This window comes from Halichoerus grypus, chromosome 8 (genome assembly GCF_964656455.1).
Source record: "Halichoerus grypus chromosome 8, mHalGry1.hap1.1, whole genome shotgun sequence".
In the NCBI taxonomy this organism is placed as follows: Eukaryota; Metazoa; Chordata; class Mammalia; order Carnivora; family Phocidae; genus Halichoerus; species Halichoerus grypus.
In genome coordinates, this window is record NC_135719.1 from 79,823,626 (window position 1) to 79,847,974 (window position 24,349).

At 41.1% G+C, this 24,349-nt stretch overlaps 1 protein-coding gene across 6 annotated transcripts in view; it reads right to left on the reverse strand.

Moving 5' to 3' along the window:
* Positions 1-24,349, reverse strand: part of CHD8 (chromodomain helicase DNA binding protein 8) — a 61,725-nt gene that overhangs the window by 28,812 nt on the left and 8,564 nt on the right. For 3 of the 6 annotated variants that reach the window (XM_078053446.1, XM_078053445.1, XM_078053443.1), the window contains exons 2-8: positions 11,671-12,728; positions 10,427-10,795; positions 9,357-9,742; positions 7,885-7,999; positions 608-790; positions 459-527; positions 42-97 (exon numbers count right to left, since the gene is read on the reverse strand). In XM_078053446.1, the coding sequence (XP_077909572.1) occupies positions 42-97; positions 459-527; positions 608-790; positions 7,885-7,999; positions 9,357-9,742; positions 10,427-10,795; positions 11,671-12,513 (2,021 nt within the window). In that variant the 5' untranslated portion in view covers positions 12,514-12,728. Of the gene's footprint in view, positions 1-41; positions 98-458; positions 528-607; positions 791-7,884; positions 8,000-9,356; positions 9,743-10,426; positions 10,796-11,670; positions 12,729-18,524; positions 18,618-24,349 lie in introns of those variants that run through there. The other 3 variants (XM_078053444.1, XM_078053448.1, XM_078053447.1) reach the window with 3 other exon arrangements.

Here is a 24,349-nt window from a genome sequence, read left to right on the forward strand (position 1 = left end):
GTGGAGTTTAGTGTGAAAAGCTTTTTGCACAGATCACATACTAGTTCTTGTACTTGACAAAGAATTCTTCTGCCTCAGTATATTGTCCAGAAGGAAGCTGAGAAGAAAGAAATTATAGTTATTAATAACCTTATTTATCAAAAAGAAGAACCTTAAATTTTCACTACTCATGGTAGAGCTTCATACCAATGTTCCTAGAGTGTATTACTGACTGAGGGATTAAAGAACTAATCTAGTACTCCAATATAAGAGATCTGATAGCTGGAGAAAATTAGCCTTTATCCATTTTAAACAAAAGCAAAAGAAGAGCAAAAAGACAATTCCTATTTTCTAGCTAACTTCCCTCCACCATATCTCATAATTACACTGTAGTAATATACCCTGGCATCCAAAAGTGTTTATTAAATAAAGCCTGTGAATGCAGGATTATGGGTTGACATGAAGGGTTAAGGCCTCACCTCCTTCTTCACAATCCGCATGGAAAGCACTTTGTCTACTATGGCTGCATCTTCTTCACTGGGATTCTCCTGTAGCAAAAAATGCAGTCAGTCAACAGAGACTGTGAGGAGCAGGACAACCTCTCATATTGCTTAAGTTCTCAGCTTACCACAAAGAACTGCATGGAAGGCAAAGTCTCGCCATCTGGTTCCTGCACTGGTTCAGGGAGGATAGGCTCAGTTTTTATTGGACCAGTTACATCCACTTCTTCTTCTTCTTCATCATCTGTGATCTTTATATCCAGATCCTCTGTATATTTTTTTCGTTTAACTTGGCGGTTTGAGCGTCTTTTCTGTAGCGGCAAGAATGGTTAAGATAACTATGTAGGTATCTCAAAGAGAAAACCTTTGAAACTATTTGCCTATAGTCGTATACTTAGACTTACTCCAAAATCCCTATGAAAAACCAAGCCAAAAAGATAAAGAGCTTATTTATCAAATTATGTGATATCAAACCATATAATTTATTTTTTGTACCAATACATATTAATTTGCCAAACTGTTTTATCAAAGAACCAGAATCCACCTGAAAGTAACCTGGCTACTACTGGCAAGAAGCTCTGGTAAACTGAAACAGGACTCAACCTGCAGGGTCCGATGTGCTTTCCATAAGGAGCAACTCTGAACTGCAAAGGTGCAAGAATGTTTTGTTACTAATTTTGCTTTTTGTTTTAGTTCTAAGGTTTTTTTGTTTTAATAAATAAAATGATACTATATGGTGATTATAGTATTGTTCTGCTACTTACCTTTTTGTTAACAGTATTTCTTAAAGATGTTTTCCGTATCAACACATTTTAGATTTACGTTATTCTTTCAAGTGGTTGAGCAAACATTTTTGTAAGATTTTATTTATTTTAGAGAGTGAGCGTGCGTGCACAAATGTGTGCACAAGTGGGGGGAGGGAGAAAATGCCAAGCACACTCCACACTGAGCGTGGAGCTGGACTCGGGGCTCATTCTCAGAACACTGAGATCATGACCTGAGCTAAAACCAAGAGTCAGATGCTCAAGTGACTGAGCTACCCAGTCGTCCCGAGTAAAACATTAATACTTTGTAGAACATGATAAAAAATTGGGAAGGATAGAGAGATAAAATTATTTTTCAATCATGATTATATCTCTGAAAAACACAAATTAAATGAATTATTAGACACAGAACTACTGAAATTAAGCAAACTACCCTGGCATAAAATCAATTTTGAAAAATATCATTCTTATGTAGACTGAGCCATAAAATATAATGAAAGAAAAGATTCAGGGCGCCTGGGTGGCTCAGTTGGTTAAGCGTCTGCCTTCGGCTCAGATCATGATCCCAGGGTCCTGGGTTTGAGTCCCACATTGGGCTCTCTGCTCAGTGGAGAGCCTGCTTCTCTCTCTCCCGCTGCTGTTCCCCCTGCTTGTGCTGTCAAATAAATAAATAAAATCTTTAAAAAAAACTGAAAAAGGAAAGAAAAGAAAGAAAAAGAAAGAAAAAATTCTATATATGAAAACAAAAAGATTACTTATCTAAAGAATTAAATTTAGTAAGAAATATATAAGATCTATATGAAGAAAATTTTAAAACACTCCAGGAGGACTTAAAGAAGACTTGAATAAATAATAAAATACATTGTCCTGCAATAAGAAGACCTAATTCTAATTATATACATGATATAAATACGACAAAATAAAATTAACAAAACTTTTTAATTAGATAAGCTGATCCCAAAATTCAAAGAGAGAAATAAACACTTAAGAATAACCAGGAAAAGGGGCGCCTGGGTGGCTCAGTTGGTTAAGCGACTGCCTTCGGCTCAGGTCATGATCCTGGAGTCCCTGGATCGGGTCCCACATCGGGCTCCCTGCTCGGCAGGGAGCCTGCTTCTCCCTCTGACCCTCCCCCTCTCATGTGCTCTCTCTCTCTCTCATTCTCTCTGTCTCAAATAAATAAATAAAATCTTTAAAAAAAAAAAAAAAAAAAAAAGAATAACCAGGAAAAACAGGAAAAGTGTGCTTGGCCTTACCAGATATTAAGGACACTAGAGAGCTATACTAATTAACAAAAGTTGGTACCTCTCCAAGAAAAGATAAACAGGTCAATGAAATAATGTCCAAATATAGACTAAAATACTTATGTGGATATAGAACATGATAAAAATAGCATTTCTAATCAGTGAGGGAAAAGTAGATTATTCTATAAACAGGATTGGAAACAAATGACTAGCCATTTAGAGGTTGAAAGAAACTAAATTACATAAAAATAAAAGATTTCAAAATCTTTTTAAAAATCTTAAAAAAGGGACACCTGGGTGGCTCAGTCGGTTAAGCGACTGCCTTCGGCTCAGGTCATGATCCCAGGGTCCTGGGATAGAGTCCCGCATTAGGCTCCTTGCTCAGTGGGGATCCTGCTTCTCCCTCTGCCTGCCTTTCCACCTGCCTGTGCTCTCTCTCTCTCTCTGACAAATAAATAAATAAAATCTTTAAAAAAAAAAAAAAATCTTGGGCGCCTGGGTGGCTCAAGTCATTTAGTGTCTGCCTTCGGCTCCGGTCATGATCCCAGGGTCCTGAGATCAAGCCCCACATCGGGTCCTTGCTCAGCAGGGAAGCCTGCTTCTCCCTCTCCCACTCCCCCTGCTTGTATTCCCTCTCGCTGTCTGTCAAAAAATAAATAAAAATCTTAAAAAAAAAAAAAATCTTAAAAAGACGTAACATTTCTAAAAGAAAGCATGGAAGAATTTTTTATAATCTCGTAGTAGGAAAGATGTTTCTTTTTTTTTTTTTTTAGATTTTTTTTTTTTTTTTTTTTTTTATCTGAGAGAGAGAATGGGAGACAGAGAGCATGAGAGGGGGAGGATCAGAGGGAGAAGCAGACTCCCCACTGAGCAGGGAGTCCGATGCAGGACTCGATCCCGGGACTCCAGGATCATGACCTGAGCCGAAGGCAGTCGCTTAACCAACTGAGCCACCCAGGCGCCCAGGAAAGATGTTTCTAATAAATTGATCAATTTTACCTTGCAAAAAATTTGAGCTATTTACATATCATAACAAAGTTAAGACAAATAAGAAACTGAGGGGGAAAACACCAAATGATCCATTTCCTAAGCATAGAGTTGTTTTTTTTTTTAAAGATTTTATTTATTTGACAGAGAGAGACACAGCGAAAGAGGGAACACAAGCAGGGGCAGAGGGAGAGGGAGAACAGGCTTCCCGCGGAGCAGGGAGCCCGATGCGGGGCTCGATCCCAGGACCCTGGGATCATGACCCAAGCCGAAGGCAGACGCCCAACGACTAAGCCACCCAGGCGCCCCAGCATAGAGTTCTTTTGACTAAGGAAAAGATCCGTAACACAACAGAAAGATAGGGAAACATCATGAATAGACAGTTAGTAGGAAAAAAACACAAATGGTTTTAAATGTAAAAAGATGTTCACACTCATAATAAAATAATTACAACCGAAACCTAAACTGAGATACCTTTTCCTTTTTTTTTGCACCTAACAGACTGATAAAAATCAGAAAGTCTGATCAAATACTGAAATAGGAACTTGTACATACATTGTTGGTTAGAATACACATGGGCATAACCTCTGTAAAAGAAAATTTGACAATACCCTTTGGTCCAGAAATTCCACCTCAAAGATATTATCCTACAAATAAATCTGCACGTATATACAAATTTTTGTAGCATTACTTGTAGTAGTAGAAGACCAGAGAAAACCTTAATGCCCATCAATGGGGGACTAGTTAAACAAATTATGGTATAGTCAAATTATGGAATACTACAGAAGTATTTAAAAAGAATGGGTAGTTGGCAAAACCAAATACTGAAGATGTGGAACTGGAGCTCTCATTACCGGTGAAAGTGTAAAATGACACAATCACTTTGGAAGCTGACATACTCTTATAGAGTTATTATGTTTATATGTGTAACTACCCTATGGTCTAGCAATCCTATTCCTTAGCTAGGAGAAATGAAAACCCGTGTCCAAGAAGTACTAAGACTGTTCACTGCAGCCTTATTCATTATAGCTCCAAACTGGAAACAACCCAAATGTCCATGAATAGAATAGATTTGCAGTTATTTTTTTATTATTTTTAATTTTTATTTATTTATTATTATTTTTTTGTTTAGTAGAGTCGCATACTCTACTGACTGAGCCTGCCAGGCGGCCCTCTACTTTTTTTGTTTTTTACTTGACAGAGACACAGCGAGAGAGGGAACACAAACGGGGAGTGGGAGAGGGAGAAGCAGGCTTCCCACAGAGCAGGGAGCCCGATGCGGGGCTCAATCCCAGGACCCTGGGATCATGACCTGAGCCGAAGGCAGACACTTAATGACTGAGCCACCCAGGTGCCCCTCTACTTTATTGTTTTTAATTGCCATATACTATTCTATTGTATGGATTTTCAGAATTTTATTAACTATTCCCCCCTATGGACAATGAATTTTTGGACATTTCTGCTATTGCAATTATTGCTGCAATACATACTCATCATCACATACTTTTGACAGTTTCCTAGATGCAGAATCATTGAGTCCAAGGGTGTTGATATTTTAAATTTTGTTACATACTGAAATATTGACTCGCCAAAAAGATGGTCTCAACATTCCCATCAACTGCCTGAAAAGCATCTGTTCCTTAACTCCACTGCCAACGCTGGCATTACCACTTATGGGCTGAATTATACCCCCCAAAACTCTTTTTTTTATTTAAGATTTTATTTATTTATTTGAGAGAGAGAGAGAGAGGAGGGAGAGAGAGAGAGAAAGAGCGGGGTGGGGGCAGAGGGAGAGGGAGAAGCAGACTCCCCGCCGAGCTGGGAGCCCAACACGGGGCTCGATCCCAGAGCTCCGGGATCATGAACTGAGCCGAAGGCAGACGCTTAACTGACTGAGCCACCAAAGCGCCCCAATCCCCCAAAATTCTCATGTTGAAACCCTAATCCCTAGTACCTCAGAATGTGACTGTATTTGGAGAAAGAGCTTTAGAGAAGTGATTAAGTTAAAATGAGGCTGGTAGGGTGAGCCCTAATTCAACTTGAATGGTATCCTTTTAAGAGGAAATGTGGACACATAAGACACCAGGCATGTATGCACTGAGATAAGACCATGTAAGGACACAGTAGGAAAACAGCCTTCTACAAGTCAAGGAGCAAGGTGTCAGAGGTAAACAAACCTGCTGACCCCTTGATCTTGGACTTCTAGCCTTCAGAACTGTGATAAGATTAATTTCTGCTCTTTAAGCCACACGGTCTGTGGTATTTTCTTATGGCAACCCTAGTAAACTAATACACCACCTTTTAAAATTTATATTCTTTTTCTTACAAAGACTTGCCTTCCGTTTGTCTTTTAATTATTTAATACTTTATTTAACTCTTTATTTTATTTAACATACACATATATAACTCTTTCCATGCTCTCTTACCATGAGCGAAGCACTGTCCTACGTGCTTTATAAATGCTTCCATTTAGAAAAAAATAAAAATAAAAATAAAATAAAATAAAATAATAAATAAATGCTTCCATTTAATTCTCCTAACCACCCTACTTGGTAGGCATTAGTATCTGTATTTTAGAGATAAGGAAACTGGGGCACCAAGAGGTTAAATAAACTTGCCTGAAGTGACAATGTTAGTAAATAGAGTTAAGATGAGAACCAAGGAATTCTTGCTCCAGAGTTTATGCTCTTAACCACTATGTTATTTGTAGAATTTTTTTGTTATACGTGCATAATTTTCATATAGTCAAACATACAAATCTTTCCCTTTATGACTTCTGAATTTTAATACCCCCTTAGAAAGATCTACCTTATTTGATAATCATTTAAAAAATCCATCCATGTTTTACAGGAAGTTCATGATTTCAAGTTCCACATTTGGACCTTTGATTAAACTAGTATTTGTTTGGGGCACAGGGGTGGCTCAGTCGTTAAGCATCTGCCTTCAGCTCGGGTCATGATCTCAGGGTCCTGGGATCGAGTCCCGCGTTGGGCTCCCTGCTCAGCAGGGAGCCTGCTTCTCCCTCTCCCACGCCCCCTGCTTGTGTTCCCTCTCTCGCTGTGTGTCTCTCTTTGTCAAATGGATAAATAAAATCTTTAAAAAATAAAATAAAATAAACTAGTATTTGTTTAAGGAGTGGCACAAGAAATCCGGTTTTATTTTTTTCCTACATGGGTAGCCAGTTGTCCTAACATAATTTATTAAATATTCTTTCTTTCCATTGATTTATAATGGCATTTTAATTCATATACTAAATTCTCATAACCATTTGAATCTATTTCTAGACTATTATCTTTATTAATGTTATTTCTTCTCTAATTCCACACTCCTAGTAATTATTATTTCATACTATATCTAATATCTGTTAAATCTAATTTTTGCCTCATTTTCCTTTTCAATTGTATCTTAGCTATTCTCACATGTTAATTTCCCCAGAAAAACCCAACTATCAGTTTGCCAATGTACTGAATGTGTATCAAGAAAGAGGGGATGCTTTTCTGAGTATTAATAGCTAGAGAAGCCCTTAAAGTTTGTTTAGTACAAGCCTCCATTTACCAAGGAAAAATTCAGACACAGTAGCTAAGTAAATTGGCCAGGCCCATAGTGTTACTAAGAAGTACCATGGGTCTTCCAAATCTTAATACCAGGGGATGAGATTCTTTGTATGGTTGGAAACCAGAGCCAAAGGTGGTACCATAAAGCAACAATCAGAGACAGAGGACTAAACTTCTTCTGGTCCAGCTTCTTTTATTCTCTTCCAGTGTTTCTCATCTTCAAAAGGTAGGAAAAAACATTGTGCCTAAGCACCCAGTTCACAGAGTCAGAACCCTTAAGTGTAGAAAAGGTAAGGCAAAGGGATAGATGGACAGTTCTAAGAGAAACCAAGGTACTGACAGAGCCGTAACAACAAGCATGTAGCATAATTTCATACTTGCTTAGTTTTGGAAACACTGGAATTTCAGAAAATGACTATTGCTATTTTTTTTTTTAATTTTTTAAAGATTTTATTTATATTTTTGAGAGAGTGCGAGCACAAGCAGGGGTAGGGTCAGAGAGAGAGAGGGAGAAGCAGACTTCCCACCGAGCAGGGAGCCCGACACGCGACTCGATCTCAGGACCCTGGGATCATGACCTAAACTGAAGGCAGACGCCCAACCGACTGAGCCACCCAGGTGCCCTGACTACTGCTGTTGTATAGTATAGTATAGTATAGTATAGTACAGTATAGTAATATGGTTTTTGCCTAAAAAACCAAAAATTTAAACGACACAACCATGACCGGGTCCCACCACTTTTAGCTTTTGGGCCTACCTCTCTTTTAGAAAAATTCTTGAAATGTGCATAGGCTTACAGTCTCTTGTATCTATTCCTGGTTTGTCTGTCAGGATTAATCTTTCGGGATCCTTTTACCTGAATGCTGCTTTCTTCATCTTCTCGGGGTGATTGGGCAGGCATGACTTCTACATCTGAATTATCGGATGAGGTATTACGCTTTCTCTTTTTACCCACCACCGGGGTGATGGTACTAAAAAGGAAAAACCAAATTCATTTTCAGTGAGGGTCAAATTCATTTAGGAGAAGAAAAATATAATTAATCTAAACCATCATCTATGAAACTTCCTAATAGAAGGGTCTAGCTCTTCAGTCAGTAGGACACACGGCTATGGAACAAGGTGTTTGAAAAACAGAAGATACTCGGGTTTCTAAACCACTGTCTGACCTTTACACCAGATTTGACAAATCCTTTCTACTACTGTACTCACAAATACCTGAAGGAAGGTGTCGTAAGAAAGCAGAATACTGGCCCAAGAATTACAAGGCCTCACTTTAGTTCCAGTTCTGTCACTAGCTGGGCATTAGTTTCCTTATTTGTAATATAAACACCAAAGATAATACCCGGCCTGAGAATTGTTGAGGATTAACTAAGATAGTCGATATGAATTTTTTTAAAGCTGAAAAATCCTCTCCAAATATAAACCATTATTATAATTCCACCACAAAGCCTGGAGAATCCTAGGGGGTAGAAGCTAGGGAGAAAGGAGTGAAGCCACAAGACATGGAAGGGAAAGAGAAGACAACTGTGATAAGCCCTGGTTCTGCCAACACTGCTTAAGGCTGACAATGGTTGCTAAATCTTCTCTAGTTCACAGATAAGATATAAGAACAGGGCAGCTACACCTCCAACAGCTTTTTTACAGATGCGGGTGGTAAGGGGATAGTGAGAAATCTCTTTCACACTTTAGTGATACAAAATCAGGAAGACGTATAAAGTCAGCTTTTAAATATAACCCCCAACTCAATAATTAGCTCTCTTTCCTGTGCCTTGTTTCTCTTTCAAAATATGCTAATTCGCACATTTCTGTTTAACAAATCATATAAGCATTGGGACAGACAAAAGAAAGGCCCTTCTATCTTCTGTGGTAGATATATCACCTTGAACTATGCAGCTGCTAAATACAAGTAGATCCTAAGGGCGCCTGGGTGGCACAGCCAGTTAAGCATCTGACTCTTGGTTTCGGCTCAGGTCATGATCTCAGGGTTATGAGATCAAGCCCCATATCAGGCTCCGCACCGAGCACAGAGTCTGCTTGAGACTCTCCCTCACTCTGCCTCTCCCCCTGCTCTCTCTTGCTCTCTCAAATAAATAAACAAATCTTAAAAAAAAAAAAAAAATACAAGTAGTTCCTCTCAATACTAATTTTTTTTTAAGATTTTATTTTCCTAAGTAATCTCTACACCCAATGTGGGGCTCAAACTTACAACCCTGAGATCAAGAGTCGCATGCTCTACCAACTGAGCCAGCCAGGCGCCCCTCAACACTAATTTAAAAACAAGTGCACGTCCTCAAATGTCCCAACAAATTAGCAAAGGGTTGTACTCACTTCAGCTTACTCTTGCCCTTAGTTTTGGAGGTACCAGATGTTTTGCTCTTCTTTGGCTTTTCTTCCTTGAGCCTCTCTCCACTGCTCTTCTTCCTGCGTTTCTTCTCACCTTCTTCCTCAGGCCGAACACTGGGCAACTCATCCTCATTTAGGACTCGAGGTATGTTCTGCTCACCCCGGGCACGGGCCCTAGCAATAGCTTCTGCTACAATCCGATTGGCTTTCTCTTGCTTCTTCTGGTGCTCCAGCCTGCGGTTTTCCTCCATTCCTATCTTGCCCCCAGTATGAGGAGCAGAGCTTGCTGGTGAAGACAGAGCTGCCACTTCACTGGCACTTAGAACTTTAACTACGGAGAGCCCAGAAGAAGCTCCTTGGGAAGAGCCAGCCTACAGAAATAAAGACACTAAAATTTCAACATGCTCGTAGCTAAATGGCCTAAATAAAACTTAGCTCTGAAGAAGACAGGCTACAAATGTTCCATCTCTAATTCCTCAAGAATCAGATTCAGATCAAGTCTTACCGAACTTGGACACAGTAGGGGGAAAAAAAAGTGTTTTGTTTTGTTTTTTTAAGTTGGAAGGGGATGAGAAACGGCAAGAATTGTGCCAAATCAAACTTCAATATCCTTTAGCCATGCTCCTAATGTCAATATACCTCTCCATTATTCTATGGCCAATCCTAATCTCTAAGCCAAAAGTAAATAAATTCAAATTCTACTCTTGGCCTATCTTTATGGGGGGGGGGGGGGAGTTAATAATCACTTGACCTCTTTAGGACAACTTCTTTATCTTTCAAATGAAAGAATAATGCCAATCACTTTTACTCCACAACAGTATTAGGAAAAAGACTATAAATGAAACAGCTCAAAGACAAATGTTAGATAAATCACCTCTTATCCTAAACCTAACAATGACCCTCAAATCTTTTCATATAATTAAAACAAAGTTCCCACGGGTAAAAGAAAATAAAAGCTTGCATTTCAGTTCAGAGGCATGACTCCAGTGACCCCCACACTCAACAATGAGTGGTTGCTCAGGGGGACAGCAGGCGGCTACCTGTGGAAGTCTCACCTGTGGCTGCAGCACCACCTTGAGTGGTACTGAAAGTCTTTGTCCTGGGCTTTGTCCTGGCCCCATTATCTGAGCCTGCTGCACAGAGGACAGAGTCACAGGCTGGGTTGAGGGCGGCGGCGGCGGCGGCTGCGACGCTGGCGGCTGTGGTACAATCTGGATTTTCTGCTGTGGCTGTTGCACCTGCAGCTGGATTGTTACTACTTTGGCGGGCTGCCCCTGAGCATTCTTGGCTTGGGTCAGGGCTGCCAGCTGGTTGCCCTGTAACACTATCTTGCCTGGTAGACTCCCTAAAACGACATGCCGGTGTCCTTGGGGACCTCCAGACTGTGGCTGCTGGAGGACCAGGGTGATGCGTTTCGATTCACCCTAGAGTGAAGAAAGGAAATTACAAGAGAGGTGCAACATTAAAGAATGGTATAGTCTTAAATATTTACACCAGTTTTCCTCATCCTAGAACCATCAAAACTGAGAGTCAGAAGACATAGCACAATTTATTTTGTTCATCCTCCTATCTGTCCTGATTGAGTCTTCTCTGTAACACCTCTGCCCAGTGGTTATCAGGCCTATTTTTGACAAACTCCTGATGGAAGGCTATCTTCTAAGGTAGTCATTCCATTTTCTGGCAGTCTATTAGAAAGAAAGTCTTTATAATCCACCTCCTCACAGCTTCTTTCCACTGGTCCTACTTATTTTAATACCACCCCCTTCCTCACAAATGCTTTTGGCTCTTTATTCAGAGGCTAGCACCTCTACTCTCTTACAATAGAAACTAGCCTTTTCACTGGATAAAGGAGGAGGACAATCTCAATAATACTAACAGGGAAAACATACGCATAGCTTCTGTAAGTCTTGCAAATATAAATAAATAATGACTCTTTGTTCCCATAGCATCCAGTATTTCTCATAAAACTTTGCATTATACAGTATTGTGAATTCTTGTTTACTGTCAGCCTTCCTGGCAGACCGTGAGCTCTGTAAGGACAGGGACTGTGTCTGTCTTGTTCAGCACCAGCTAGGCACAGTGTAAACATGTAATAAGAGCTCAAAAAATATGTCAACATTAACTGCTTCCACCTAATAAGTAGTAAGGACATGGCTGTCAATGCTAACTGATTTTTTAAAGTAGCAAAGGTAGAATTTAAACAGGATTTCCTAGAAATAGGTCTCATGTGCTCTCTTCTCACACAGTTGCTGGGCCCTCTACTAAACCAAAATTCACCTCCCCCTTTCACTCAAGTCACCTGGGTAGGTGTAGAGGTCAGTGTAACTGCAGGCTTCAGTGGGGGCCCTGTGGCCCCAGGGTTTCCAGCAGGAGCTGAACCCTTAACTGGCTGTAGGACCAGCTGCTTTACTGGTCGGCTGGGCTGGACAATGCGCTGAACAGTAGCCTGGTTCCCAGGGACCTTGGCGGCCAACACTGTATTACCAGAGACAATGGAAACACCTGGTCGAAGGGGAGTGCCGGTTAGCACTTTGGTAAAAGTAACTTTTCCACCATTGGCTGTGCCAGCCACCAGGGGCTGAGCTGTGCTGGTGATACCTTGGGCCTGAATTTGTGCCACATGGGCACCAGTGACTGAGGAGCTTGGTGGGGCCTTAAGGATAACAATCTTAGGGGCTGACTGAGGTGGTTGCCCTCCAGCACTACTGGAGGAGACAGCTGTGGCAGAGACACCCATGAAAGGATTCCCTTGGCTCAGGATCTCCTGGCTCTTGGAGACCTGCAAAAGTCCTGATGTTGGCGTCGGTGTCTGTAAGACAGGTTGGGCGGGCTGCTCCTGGCTGACGGGCTGAGTGGTATAATCATGCAAAGTTAAAGATTCTGGAGCTGGAGCTGTTGATTCTTTGGGAAGTTCTGTGGGGGCTGTCTCGTCTGGTGGGGGGACCAGGTCACTTGCTGATGAATTCCCCACATCACCACCTCCACCATCCTGGTTCATCTGATCCAAGGAGTCCAGAGAGCTTGGCAGTCCAAGGGCTTCCTCAATGGGGTCTTGTGTGACCTGGTTGAAGCTGTCATCAGTCAGAGAGTCCAGGCCAAATAAATTTGGGTCATCAAACAGATCCATGATGGGGTCTGCCATCTTGGGAAAGCAATGGAGGGTACTTCCCCAAGGTCTAGGGAGGGAAGGGGAGGGGGGGTACTGGCTCTCCCCTCCCCTCCCCTATTAAGAAAAAAATGTACACAATGGAAGAGGACTACTCTTCAGGTAAAGAGGCAAGAAACAAGTGCATGTCAGATTGTCCTGACCTTCATGGAGCAAGATGGCTAGGTCTTCAGAGGAAGATGGTGAAACTCCTGTTGTGAGAAGACAAATGAAAAATAAGCAAAGTTGGTGACCTCAAGGAAAACTTCTCCTTCTTAGGTACTACCTTAGTATCAACTGGCATCAAAATAATAAGAGAAGACAGAAATGTGAGGTAATCTGAGGACAGAGACACAGCAGAAAGCACACCCACATTTTTGCTTCAAACTAAAACTATAAAAGAAATAAACCAAACCCCCTTTTGGGCTCTTAAACCTACACACTTTGAAGTTTCTGTCTGTCAAGATCTCTCGGCTATCTCCGTCCATTTCTTTTTACAATTATCATTCTTAGGTAGAGATCAGGGAGTTTAACATTCACTCACCTTCTATTTCAGGTTATGTTGACAGAACTTAACAATATACCAGTAGCATTTCAACGACTGTAGATTAAGGTTTCTGAATATATTGCCTTTCATAAATTTCCCTTGTATTTTAAATGCTTTCACTTACCACTGGCAAAAATAACCATTTTTAACCAAGCTCTCAGTACAATCTTGCTACATTTTTAGTGTAATTTTACCCAGGAAGTTTCCCAAACTTTATTCTAGCTAACATATCAATCTATACATACTATTTCTGTTAAGTCCCCTCCCCCTTTCTCATATTTGAGATCAAAAACTTCCTCTGCAAGAAATTCAAAGAATTTACATTTTAGTTCCACTTATTTTTTTTTAAAGATTTTTTATTTATTTATTTGACGGAGAGAGACACAGTGAGAGAGGGAACACAAGCAGGGGGAGAGGGAGAGGGAGAAGCAGGCTTCCCACAGAGCAGGGAGCCCGATGCGGGGCTCGATCCCAGGACCCTGGGATCATGACCTCAGCCGAAGGCAGACGCTTAATGACTGAGCCACCCAGGTGCCCCTTTAGTTCCACTTATAGTCCCAACTTTCTCTCTCATCATTTCCTATATATACCCTACATTCCAGGCCAACTAGACTACACAGTTCCCCTATGTGATTCCTATCTGCATCTTTGCCTATTGTGCTGTAGCTTCTGCCTAGAACACATCCTCCTCCACTCCCAAGCATCTCTCCCAGCTGAAATCTTTCCTACCCTTTCAAAGGTCTTCCTTCTATTCCAAAAGGTGAGGTCCGAACCTCTGCCCCTTTCACAGCAAAGCAATTTGTGATGACTTGGTCCTTTCACTTTCCTTAAATATTCAGTGTTGTCTGCACCTTATTTAAAGCACTTATACTTAATATTTTACTAAAATGACCAGTCTCTTGCCCATATTCTCTGAAGGCCCAAATGGTTCCTTTGTGCAAATTATTAAAAGCTGCCTGCTCCTTAAGATGCTTGTCTGCCATCTGCTGGAAAATTGTCATACTAAACATATTATCGATGATGATAATGAATATGTGCAATGCACACTCTGCACAACCCTGCATAGTGGCCCAGTTGCTCTTTCCCCAAGAGACAAAAAGTTCCTGGATGGTAGGAACCATGTCTTAGTCATGGATCCCTAAAGAAACAGGAAGATATCACATACACAGTAGCTACTCAAAAAAACACTTAATGAATTAATATATTTGCTTGCAGTATAAGGAATGAACCATTCAATCCTTATAAAAACTAAATGGTACTCCTTGATTTTAAGATGAGACAGTACTTTCCCATCTTGAAAAACTGTCCTACAGGGGCGCCTGGGTGGCTCAGTCGTTAAGCGCCTTCAGCTCAGGTCACGGTCCCAGGGTCCTGGGATCGAGCCCGGTATCAGGCTCCCTGCTCCGTGGGAAGCCTGCTTCTCCCTCTCCCACTCCCCCTGCTTGTGTTCCCTCTCTCGCTGTGTCTCTCTCTGTCACATAAATAAATTAAAAAATGAAAAAAAAAAAAGAAAAACTGTCCTACAAAGAACTGAAAGCATGTTTACTAAATCCACATCTAAGGATTTAAGTTCATGAAAATGTTGGAAAAAGGAAAAACTAAAACAAGGAATTGTGAGTACACCACAATATAACTAAACTATATGAAAATATGAAAGTTCTTTGTATATGATATCTATACTTGACAATTCAGGAAAGCCTTGCTTGATAAGACCTTTTCTCTTAACTTTTAGAAGACACCAGAGAAGAAATTTGTCAGTGACAGAGTACAGACTTTACTGAAAACTTTTCCATACAACCCACAAACTACTTTGTCCCTTCCTCAACTTATTCGTTATCCTTATGAAACAATAAAATGTGGGTAAATAGCGCAGAAACTCAGATATAAAAAGAACAGACTGATCAGTAGTTGGCACAACAAAATTACAAAGTACACATGGCATCTCCACCAATGTTAAACAAGATCTTCCTTGCTTCAGTAATTGTATACCCTTCATATCTCCACAGGATCCATATCGCTTCCCACTTTTGGCTAAACTATTCCACCAGCTCATTCCAGCCTCTCCTAATACCTGCCCCAAAGTTGCTCCAAATGACAATGAGAAAAGTTATATGTATTTCTTGATTTAACAAAAATCTACTAAAAAATTTTATGAATTTCCTCAACACTACCATCAGCTTTTTTCTAGCTATGCCCTACTTGGCTACCTATTATCTTTCATCTCCTATTCACTGCCACAGAAGTTACATTAAATAGATCTAATTAGGTGTCATACAAAAACCACAGGGGCACCTGGGTGGCTCAGTCCTTAAGTGTCTGCCTTCGGCTCAGGTCATGATCCCAAGGTTCTGGGATTGAGCCCCACAACGGGCTCCCTGCTAGGAAGCCTGCTTCTCCCTCTCCCTCTCCCCCTGCTTGTGTTCCCTCTCTCACTGTGTCTCTCTCTGTTAAATAAATAAATAAAATCTTAAAAAAAAAAAAAACTACAATAAAAGTTTTCACTAATTAGAAGTTTATGCTGATAATAGTTTATAACCTGCCTCTTCTTCCATGGGGGATTTTGTCCTTTCCACTATTCCTTGCTACTTTTCCTTTCCTCCAAAGCAGCCTGATCTCAGAGAGAAATTTCATTTTTTTTCATGGGAGAAACAAGGCTAACAGTTTCTGAAATATTTCCTTACCCTCATACAACTCAAGAGTTAAGTTTTTAAAGGTCAATCAATGTACATATCATTTATGTCCCTTCCCAATTTTTGGGCCAAAGTTCTACTTCCCTGGTTCAGTCTGGGCCTGATAATTTAAAAACATCACCAGTGGCTTAATGCCACACCACCAAGTTTCACCACTTCTCAGTCCCCTTGCATCAACTCACCTCTACTGATCTAATTCATTTTGTACATATTTTTTAATCCTAGTCGCCTGATTCTTTTCTAACTCCCATGTTTAAGTTGTCCTTGACTCTCAAAGATGAAACCTTCTCCCATCATACCTCTAACTTTCTTCAACCCTCCTTCCATTCCTACTTTCTGGGTCATCCTGGCTATATCCACATCTGGCCTATTCTACCAAGCTCATCTATCCCATGAATTATCTTTCTATGGTTCAAATACCGGTAGTAACAATAAACAGATGTTAAGGGGCGCCTGGGTAGCTCAGTCGGTTAAGTGTCTACCTTCAGCTCAGGTCATGATCTTGGGGTCCTAGGGTCAAGTCCACGTCCAGCTCCCTGCTCAGTGGGGAGTCTGCTGCCTTCTCTCCCTCTACCCTCCCCCCATACCCCACCCCGGCTCGTGCTCTCTCTCTCTCAAATAAATAAAATCTTAAAAAGTAAATAAATAGATGTTAAGCTTTCAAATATATGAGGCACTTAGATATCCCTAAGTCAAACCGTTGCCTAAAGAAGTCATACTAGACTTCTTTCATATTGAGAATGAAAAGCCAGTCATGGCCTACCACTGCCTCAAAGAGAAATACATGTATAGGCTCAAAAGGAGAGACAGAGTTTGATGATTGCACTTATTCACTTCCTATAATTTTAAACTAATGACAGAAACCTTGGGGGGAGTTGGGGAAAAATGAAACATACCAGCCAGTTAAGTTAGAATACGAGGCCACCTATCCATAATCTCCATATAACAAGCCAGTTAATGCGAAATAATTTATATAACAGCCTTTCATCTCACCTTCTTTCAAAGGGGGAACTACTCCTTCTCCATGAAGTAAGTAAAAACTGATGTTCTTCTGCAGATTTACCACCTTTGATATACTTCCTTTTTTTTTTTTGAAGGAATCTATAAAATCCCAACTCTCCTATTTTACCAGTCTCCTTTCCCTTGCCTATTTCAATAACATGTCCGTCTGATCATAAAGGACTTTGTTTTCATTCTACTCTATATTTTCCATTGCAATCTCCCCATACCTTTCAACAAAGCAGTGATTCTCGATCAGGGGATGAAAGGTATGTGTAGTTTGAAAGTGCATACTCAATGACATAATTTTATATTTATCAAATGGAAAAGGAAGACACATCTCATTGTTTAGGGTATTTATATTCAATAAAACTAAAAATCTTCTTGGCCAGTGAGGATCTGTAAAAGACAACTGGGGGCAGGGGGTGGAGAAGCATGCCTGGATTGGAAGAGTTATCAACATCTCTATGGTGGTCTCTCAAAAGGGAGTTTATCATAGTTTATTATGATGGACAAGAAACACTGCAACAGAGGTTAGTCCAGCTGTCCAATAGATGAAATTATATAAACTGAACTACAAACATCCATTTTCCAGACTTCTCTGTACTGCTCATCCTCTTAGAAGATAATGAACTAATGCCATAGACAAATACTGACCTTTTTTTGTAATATACACTTCCAGAAAGTACCACCCATGCCCACTTAACCTCTAACTGCTCAAAGATTCAGAAAAGAACAAACTATTTTACTTCAAAGTATAAATCTTGTTATTGGAAACTGTATCCTTTCAAGAGGCTCAGCTGAAGACAGACATAAACACACATTATTGAAACACAAGATGGTTACAAGCAGCTTAATCTAAATGAGAAATCCCTTGAAGATAAAATAATCAGAAGGCCTAAAATGAAAATCACCAACATAATTTTTAAAAAGAAGAATTTAAAAACTACCACGGAGACATTGTAAGACCCAGAGAGTCTCAAATCTAATAAAGAAACGGGAAATAAACATCCAAGGTGAATGTAATCACAATTTAGGGTCAGCAAGGGATCAGGATGGAAGGACATAGAGCATAAGAAATGGAGCTATTAACTTGGAACCACTCAAGAGATTTCCTCAAGAAGATCAAGATCCTAGGCCATTTTCTCTATCTTCACCATTCTCACTGCCAAATATGTGGCTACTCTGTTTTTGTTTTCCCAATTACTTAAGGAAAAAGCACTCACACCTCAATCAGGGGTATGGACATTTGGGGGCAAACATGGCTGGTAAAGTGAGCCTTTCTGAACAAACAGAGAAAGTAAAAAGGCAACTATGAAAGCTAAAACCATGTATATATATTCAGGGTCCAAAGGGGAAACTACAGAAATTATGTACTCATATGAAAGAAGAGAAGGGGAAAGGTAAGGAAGTGAGGGGTTGACTGAGAGGGAAACGCTACTGGGGGTGGGGGTGGCGGGGACCCGGGTACATTACCTGCTCATACTGCCGGGGTTGTTGCCAGTAAGGCCCATACAGCAGAGGGGGGAGATTTCAGACAACTGGCGTCCCCAAAATGGAAATGAGGTACATGCACTTGACCGAGGGAGCTAGCGGGGTGCCCTCCAGGGTGGGGATGGCCAAGACGGGAAGATGCGGGGCGGGGGGGGGGGTGTGGATGCCCGGGTGGGAGCAATGTTAGGGCGGAAGCTACAGGCTGGAAGGCCCGACAAAAACCTGAAGGAGAAAAGGAGCTGTGCCTCACCCCAGCGGGCTAAGAGAGGTGCCTTTACCTGCAGCGGCCGTGGGGGGCCGGTTCGCCCCTCTCGCTGTCTCTCCAGCACCAGTTCCCCCCCTCCTCCTGCGCAACCTAACTTGATGCTCCCGCCCGCCCCGCATCTTCATTGGCTAAACTCTACTGCCACTCACCAGAAGCGCAAGGACGCAAAACAGCGCAAAGGGTGGGACTAACTAGAGAGAGCCTCCCCTCCCCCGCCACCACGGGTTAGGTTGAGAGCGCACGGAGAGGCCTATCCGGTTTCTAGGGCCGAGGCGAAGCCTGCAGCTTGCTTGAAAAAAAGGGGCCTGGCCAGAAGCACTGTCTCCTGCTGTGGGAAACTAGTACTGGGGATTAAATTCCTTACTACCTACACTGTATTCTGCACACTAAAGAGCGTAAACCCGGGAGGGAGAGTTCCACACTATGCCAACTCCGCCTCCCAGTGAATCCCCTACCTTCTAGCAGCCCTGTCTATCCCTTCTCCTGTAGTGACTATACCAGATTCTACTCCCCATTAAAAGGGGACAAATCTTCCCTCCATCATGGGAGTGAGTCAGCCCACTTGCTGTTATATGGGGCCTTTTACTCTTAAAAGATAAACACTCTTTCTGCCACAACCATAATGCTGGTTTGTATTCTTGATACTCCAACCTTTGGGCAGCAGTATCACTTTCTAGAAAGTAATCCCAGGTGCCCTCTAGCAATTCCCAGACCCCTCCCCTCCAAAACACACATCCACTCCTCACCCCTAAACCTGATCTCTGACCCTCACATCACTTCTCTTGAAACAGCCTGTTTGACATATTGGCCGGTATCCACTTTGCAATGCCACTTGAGACCACTCTAATTCCCAATGATACTAGTCAACCCCAGAATGATGGTACCCAAGCTTAAATCCCTCAAAGTACACAACCGCTAAAATCAGCTGCTTACCTCCTGACTACTAGTTTCCCCTGAAATGAAACCAGTCTCAATAATGAAATCCTGTTTTCTGTACTCTAGGACATAACTGAGGAAGGTCAACTTGGCCTTAGCCCTCCTATTTTTAAAGATCCTAGCATTACCACTATTATTAGGAACACCAATACCACTCCTTTAAACAACAATACTGTTTTCTCATTCACTCAGACTCAAAACCTCAAAGGCATCTCTGAAACCTCCTGTATCCACCATCCAATCATTTGCCAAGTCTCAGGGACTCTCCCGAAATATGTCACAGACAGATTTTGGAGCTAGCAAGGACTTTGGTAATCGTATCAAGTCAACCCTCTTGTACAGATGAGAAAACTGAGGCTTAGAGAGATGAGTGATTCAACTATGAAACTAAGAGGAAAGTTAGGGTTCATCTATCTGACTCTCTTATTTCTGCTGCCACCTCTTTATTTATGCAGTTATTTATGTTAAAAAAAAAAAAAAGAAACCTCATAACTGATCCCTTCCCCTACGAATCCATTCTGCTACCAGATTAATTTCCTAAAACACAGTGAGTTCAAATCAGTCTCCTCCTTAAAAACTTTCAAAGGTTCCCTGTTACTTAAGATATAAATCTTAAGACTACATCTTGCCTTTCCAATCTCATTTCCCACTATCCTTCTACATATACACTGATAGGCTAGCCAAAAAACAAAAAAACCCAACTTCCTATTGTCATATATTTTTCTTATAGCCTAGCTAATGCTACTGTCTTCAAATTATACTCCATCCTTATTTCATTTCTTTGCCTCATCAAAATCTTACCTCCTAAGATCTACATCAAATGCCTCTTCATTGTGTCTACATTTATTGAGCATATAATACACTAACTAATGTGGAAACATTAGAGAACCAAAGGTGAATAAGACATAATCTCTACCCTCAAAGAACTCACAACACGTAGGAGTATATTTGGGTATATAAGTGGGGAGAGGTTGGAAAATAGAGACTACGACAATAGTGACAAATGTAAACAATCATAATACAAGATGGTAAGTGCAATGAAATAAGCAGGGGGCTATTACAGGAATACAGATGAAAGGGACTTATTAACTTAGAAGGAAAAGGTTATCAAGAAAGTCATTTCTTGGGCGCCTGGGTGGTTCAGTTGGTTAAATAACTGCCTTCGGCTCAGGTCATGATCCCAGAGTCCTGGGATCGGGCCCCGCATTGGGGTCCCTGCTCCATGGGGAGCCCACTTCTCCCTCTCCCTCTGCCTGCAGCTCCCCCTTGTGCTCTCTCTCTCTCTGTCAAATAGATAAAATCTTAAAAAAAAAAAAGTCATTTCTTAAAAGATGAGGAGGAGTTAACTAAGGAAGATAAAGTGGGCTACAAGAAAGGAGTATTCAGGCAGTAGGGATAATAAGAGCAAAGTCAAAACAAAGCACAGCAATGGCAAACAGCATGAGACTTGCAGAGGAAACTCTAAGGAACTCTAGTTCAGTCTTGCCCAAGTGTAAATCACAAAAAGAAATTAGATGAGCTTGAAAGGATAAGGTAAGGCCAGACCCTTCAAGGAAGGCCTTGAACACCATGCTAAAGCATTTCCTGATAGGTGGATGAGGAGCCACTGAAACATAGAATGACAAGATCAGAACTGCATTTTGGTTAGCTAAGTCTGGCTATTGAATAGAGAATATATCTGGGAAATGAAGGGTCAGAGGACATAGAAGCAGTCAGGAGGCTGCTGTGGTAGTCCAGAAAAGAGCTGGATAGTAGAAATGTCATTTTTTTTTCTACTCAGCAACAAAAGCCCCTTTCCTATATTGGGGGAATAGCTCAAAGTAGAACTCTCAATGGAAGGCTGGATCTTACCTCTCACTGTAGACTGTTAGAGGAGATGGGAAATCAGAGTGGGGGCTGGAGGGAGGGGTCCCACTTCCTCTTCCTGGCAAAGACAAAGTACACACGTGACCTAGACTAGCTTAAGTGGACAGTCCTTCAGAGAAATTTGACTTTGCAGAGGTAATACAAAGATCCAGAACCAACCAATTAAACAATACTCAGCAGTGGCAGACACTAGAGTTCTACTACAGCATCCTAAATAGACTATTCAGGGGTATGACCTTGGACATTTCTCTGTCTCTAACCTCCCTTAGTTTCAGATCATTTTCTAAACCAGATTGTCTAGCATTCATATTGATTTTGTGAGCGCCACACAATATCTTTCCAATAAATCGCCTTTCTGCTTAAGTTAGCCAAAAGATGATTTCTGTTGTTTGTAACCAAGAACCCTAACAAGGCGATTAGTGCCTGAATCACAGCAATGTGGGTCAAAAGGTAATGATAAGTAAGGGACAGAGCTGAGTAACAAATATTTAAGGGATAAAAATGCATAGAACCTAGAGTTTAGAGAGAAAGATGACTTCAGCCATGTTGAGTCCAGCCATGTTGAATTTGAGTTGCCCAGAGCAGGCTAAGTAGTGATATTTGATAGGAGATTGGATGTATAAATCTAAAAGTTGGCTTGGTGAGAATTTAGAATTCCCAATATCTAAACAGTAGTTTTAACAGTGGAGCTCACCCAGGGAGTATGTAGAACAGAGCAAGTATACAAAAAACTGCACCAATACTGTTGGGGAGACAACAGGGAATGTTGGGGTCTATGAAGGACTGAAGAATCCATGACCATTCCAAAGAGAGTAGCTGCTAGTCAGCTCTAGTTAAGTGTTGCCATATGGAAATGCACATCCAAGGTTGAGCGAGAACTTCAGATTTTTCAAATGCCAGAAATAGAGTTTTATGTAAATCTAGGTTTTAAATGCATACAACTAATTAAAAAAAAACCCAACATTTTGAACACTCTGCAGGCTAAACAAAACACTTAGCTGGAAACCCAAGTGTTGAGATTTTTGAGGTAGAGTGAGAAAGTTAAGGAGGAACCCAGGAAAACATCAGGATTTAAGAATCAGGGGCACCTGGCTGGTTCAGTCGGAAGAGCGTGAGGCTCTTTTTGGGGGCTGGGGCAGAGAGAGGGGGAGAGAAAGAATCTTAAGCAGGCTCCATGTGCAGCATAGAACCTGATGCAGGGCTTGAACTCATCACCCTAAGATCATGACCTGAACGGAAATCAAGAGTCAGATGCTTAACTGAGTGAGACACCCAGGCACCCCAGAGCAAGCAACTCTTGATCTTGGGGTCGTGAGTCTGAACCCCACGTTGGGGGTTGAGATTACATACATACATACATACGTACACACATATATAAATAAATAAATAGGATTTGAGAATCTGAATAAGTGGGGCACTGGGCTGGCTCAGTCAGTAGAGCATGCAACTCTTGATCTCAGGGTTGTGGGTTCAAGCTCCAAGTTCGGCATGGAGCCTACTTAAGGGGGGTGGGGGTAAAATAGGTGATGGAGATTAAGGAGTACACTTGCAGTGATGAGCACCAGGTGTTGTATGGAAGTGTTGAATCACTATATTGTACACCTGCAACTAATATTACACTGCATGCTAACTAACTGGAATTCAAATAAAAACTTTAAAAAGTTAAAAAAAAAAAAAAAAGAATCAGAATAAGCTACACCTAAGTAGGCAGAGAAGGAAAAGCTAGAGAGGCAAACAGTGCAATGTCAGAGAAGCAAACAGAGTAGAGAATTGCCGGGGGAAAGAGTGATCCATTATATCAAACAAAAGCAAAAATGTCTGACAATATAATTTAAAATGTCCACTGGATGTAATAATTGAAAGCCTTCTGATCCCTACTTTTCATTGTCAAGCCCAAAGTAATCAGTTCCTTTTGAGCTTTCATACCATTTTGTTAAGTACTCTTTTAGGATAAGTATCTTCTACTTTATATTTTAGTTATACTTGTACATGAAAATATAATGAGCTTTGAAATCAGAGGGACCTGGGTTCAAATTTCTGTCCCACCAAGTAAATTAACCTTTCTGAGTCTAGTTCATTCTTCTGTACAAAGGGGAATCAAGTTACAGGGCCATTAATGAAGACTGATGAAACACCTAACACAGCATTTGGCATATAAACACTATGTCCTAGGAGATAGTCAACAAATGTTGCTGGATAGATCGTTGGGGAAAAAATTTGGTTTTGCCAGTGTCTCCACCTACCTAGGAGATGCTAGTCAGCCTTCCAGAGGATCACCAAAATAATTTGTTAATTTCAGCAGGCTAATATCTATGTACTTGAATGTGCACTCAGGCTCTCTTTTTTTTTTTTTTTAAAGATTTTATTTATTTGACAGAGAGAGAGATAGTGAGAGCAGGAACACAAGCAGGGGGAGTGGGAGAGGGAGAAGCAGGCTTCCCGCGGAGCAGGAAGCCCGATGTGGGACTCGATCCCAGGACCCTGGGATCATGACCTGAGCCGAAGGCAGACGCTTAACGACTGAGCCACCCAGGCGCCCCAGGCTCTCTTTCTCTATATTAAATCTAATCTAAGGCAAAGAGGAATAACTACACTTTAGATTCTAAAGTCTGAAGATTATGTTCAACTAACTGGCTTCAGTCAGCCTAAACCTGCTATAGATAGATGTTCTAAGTCAGAGTATTCAACCTTGAGGGGTAAGAGACCTAAATGCTCTCAGGGATCCAAAGAAAGGTCACAAAGATTTTAGAAAAACCATTCCCGCTCTCAAATACTTTTTTCAGATTACTTCCAGGACATTAGGATGACTTTTCTGGTTTTCCTTCTACTTCCCTGGCCACTTCTGCTTTGCTACTCTTCTCCTCTACCAGGCTTTCATTGTTGAAGTTCACAAAGGTTTGATCCTAGGCCCTCTTTAATTCTCATTCTACACTTTTTTTCAAGAATGTCTAATTTACATACATGGCCTCAACTATTACTATTTCCTTCAACAAATTATCTATATGTTTATATCTCTCCGCAAGATGTCAACCCTGA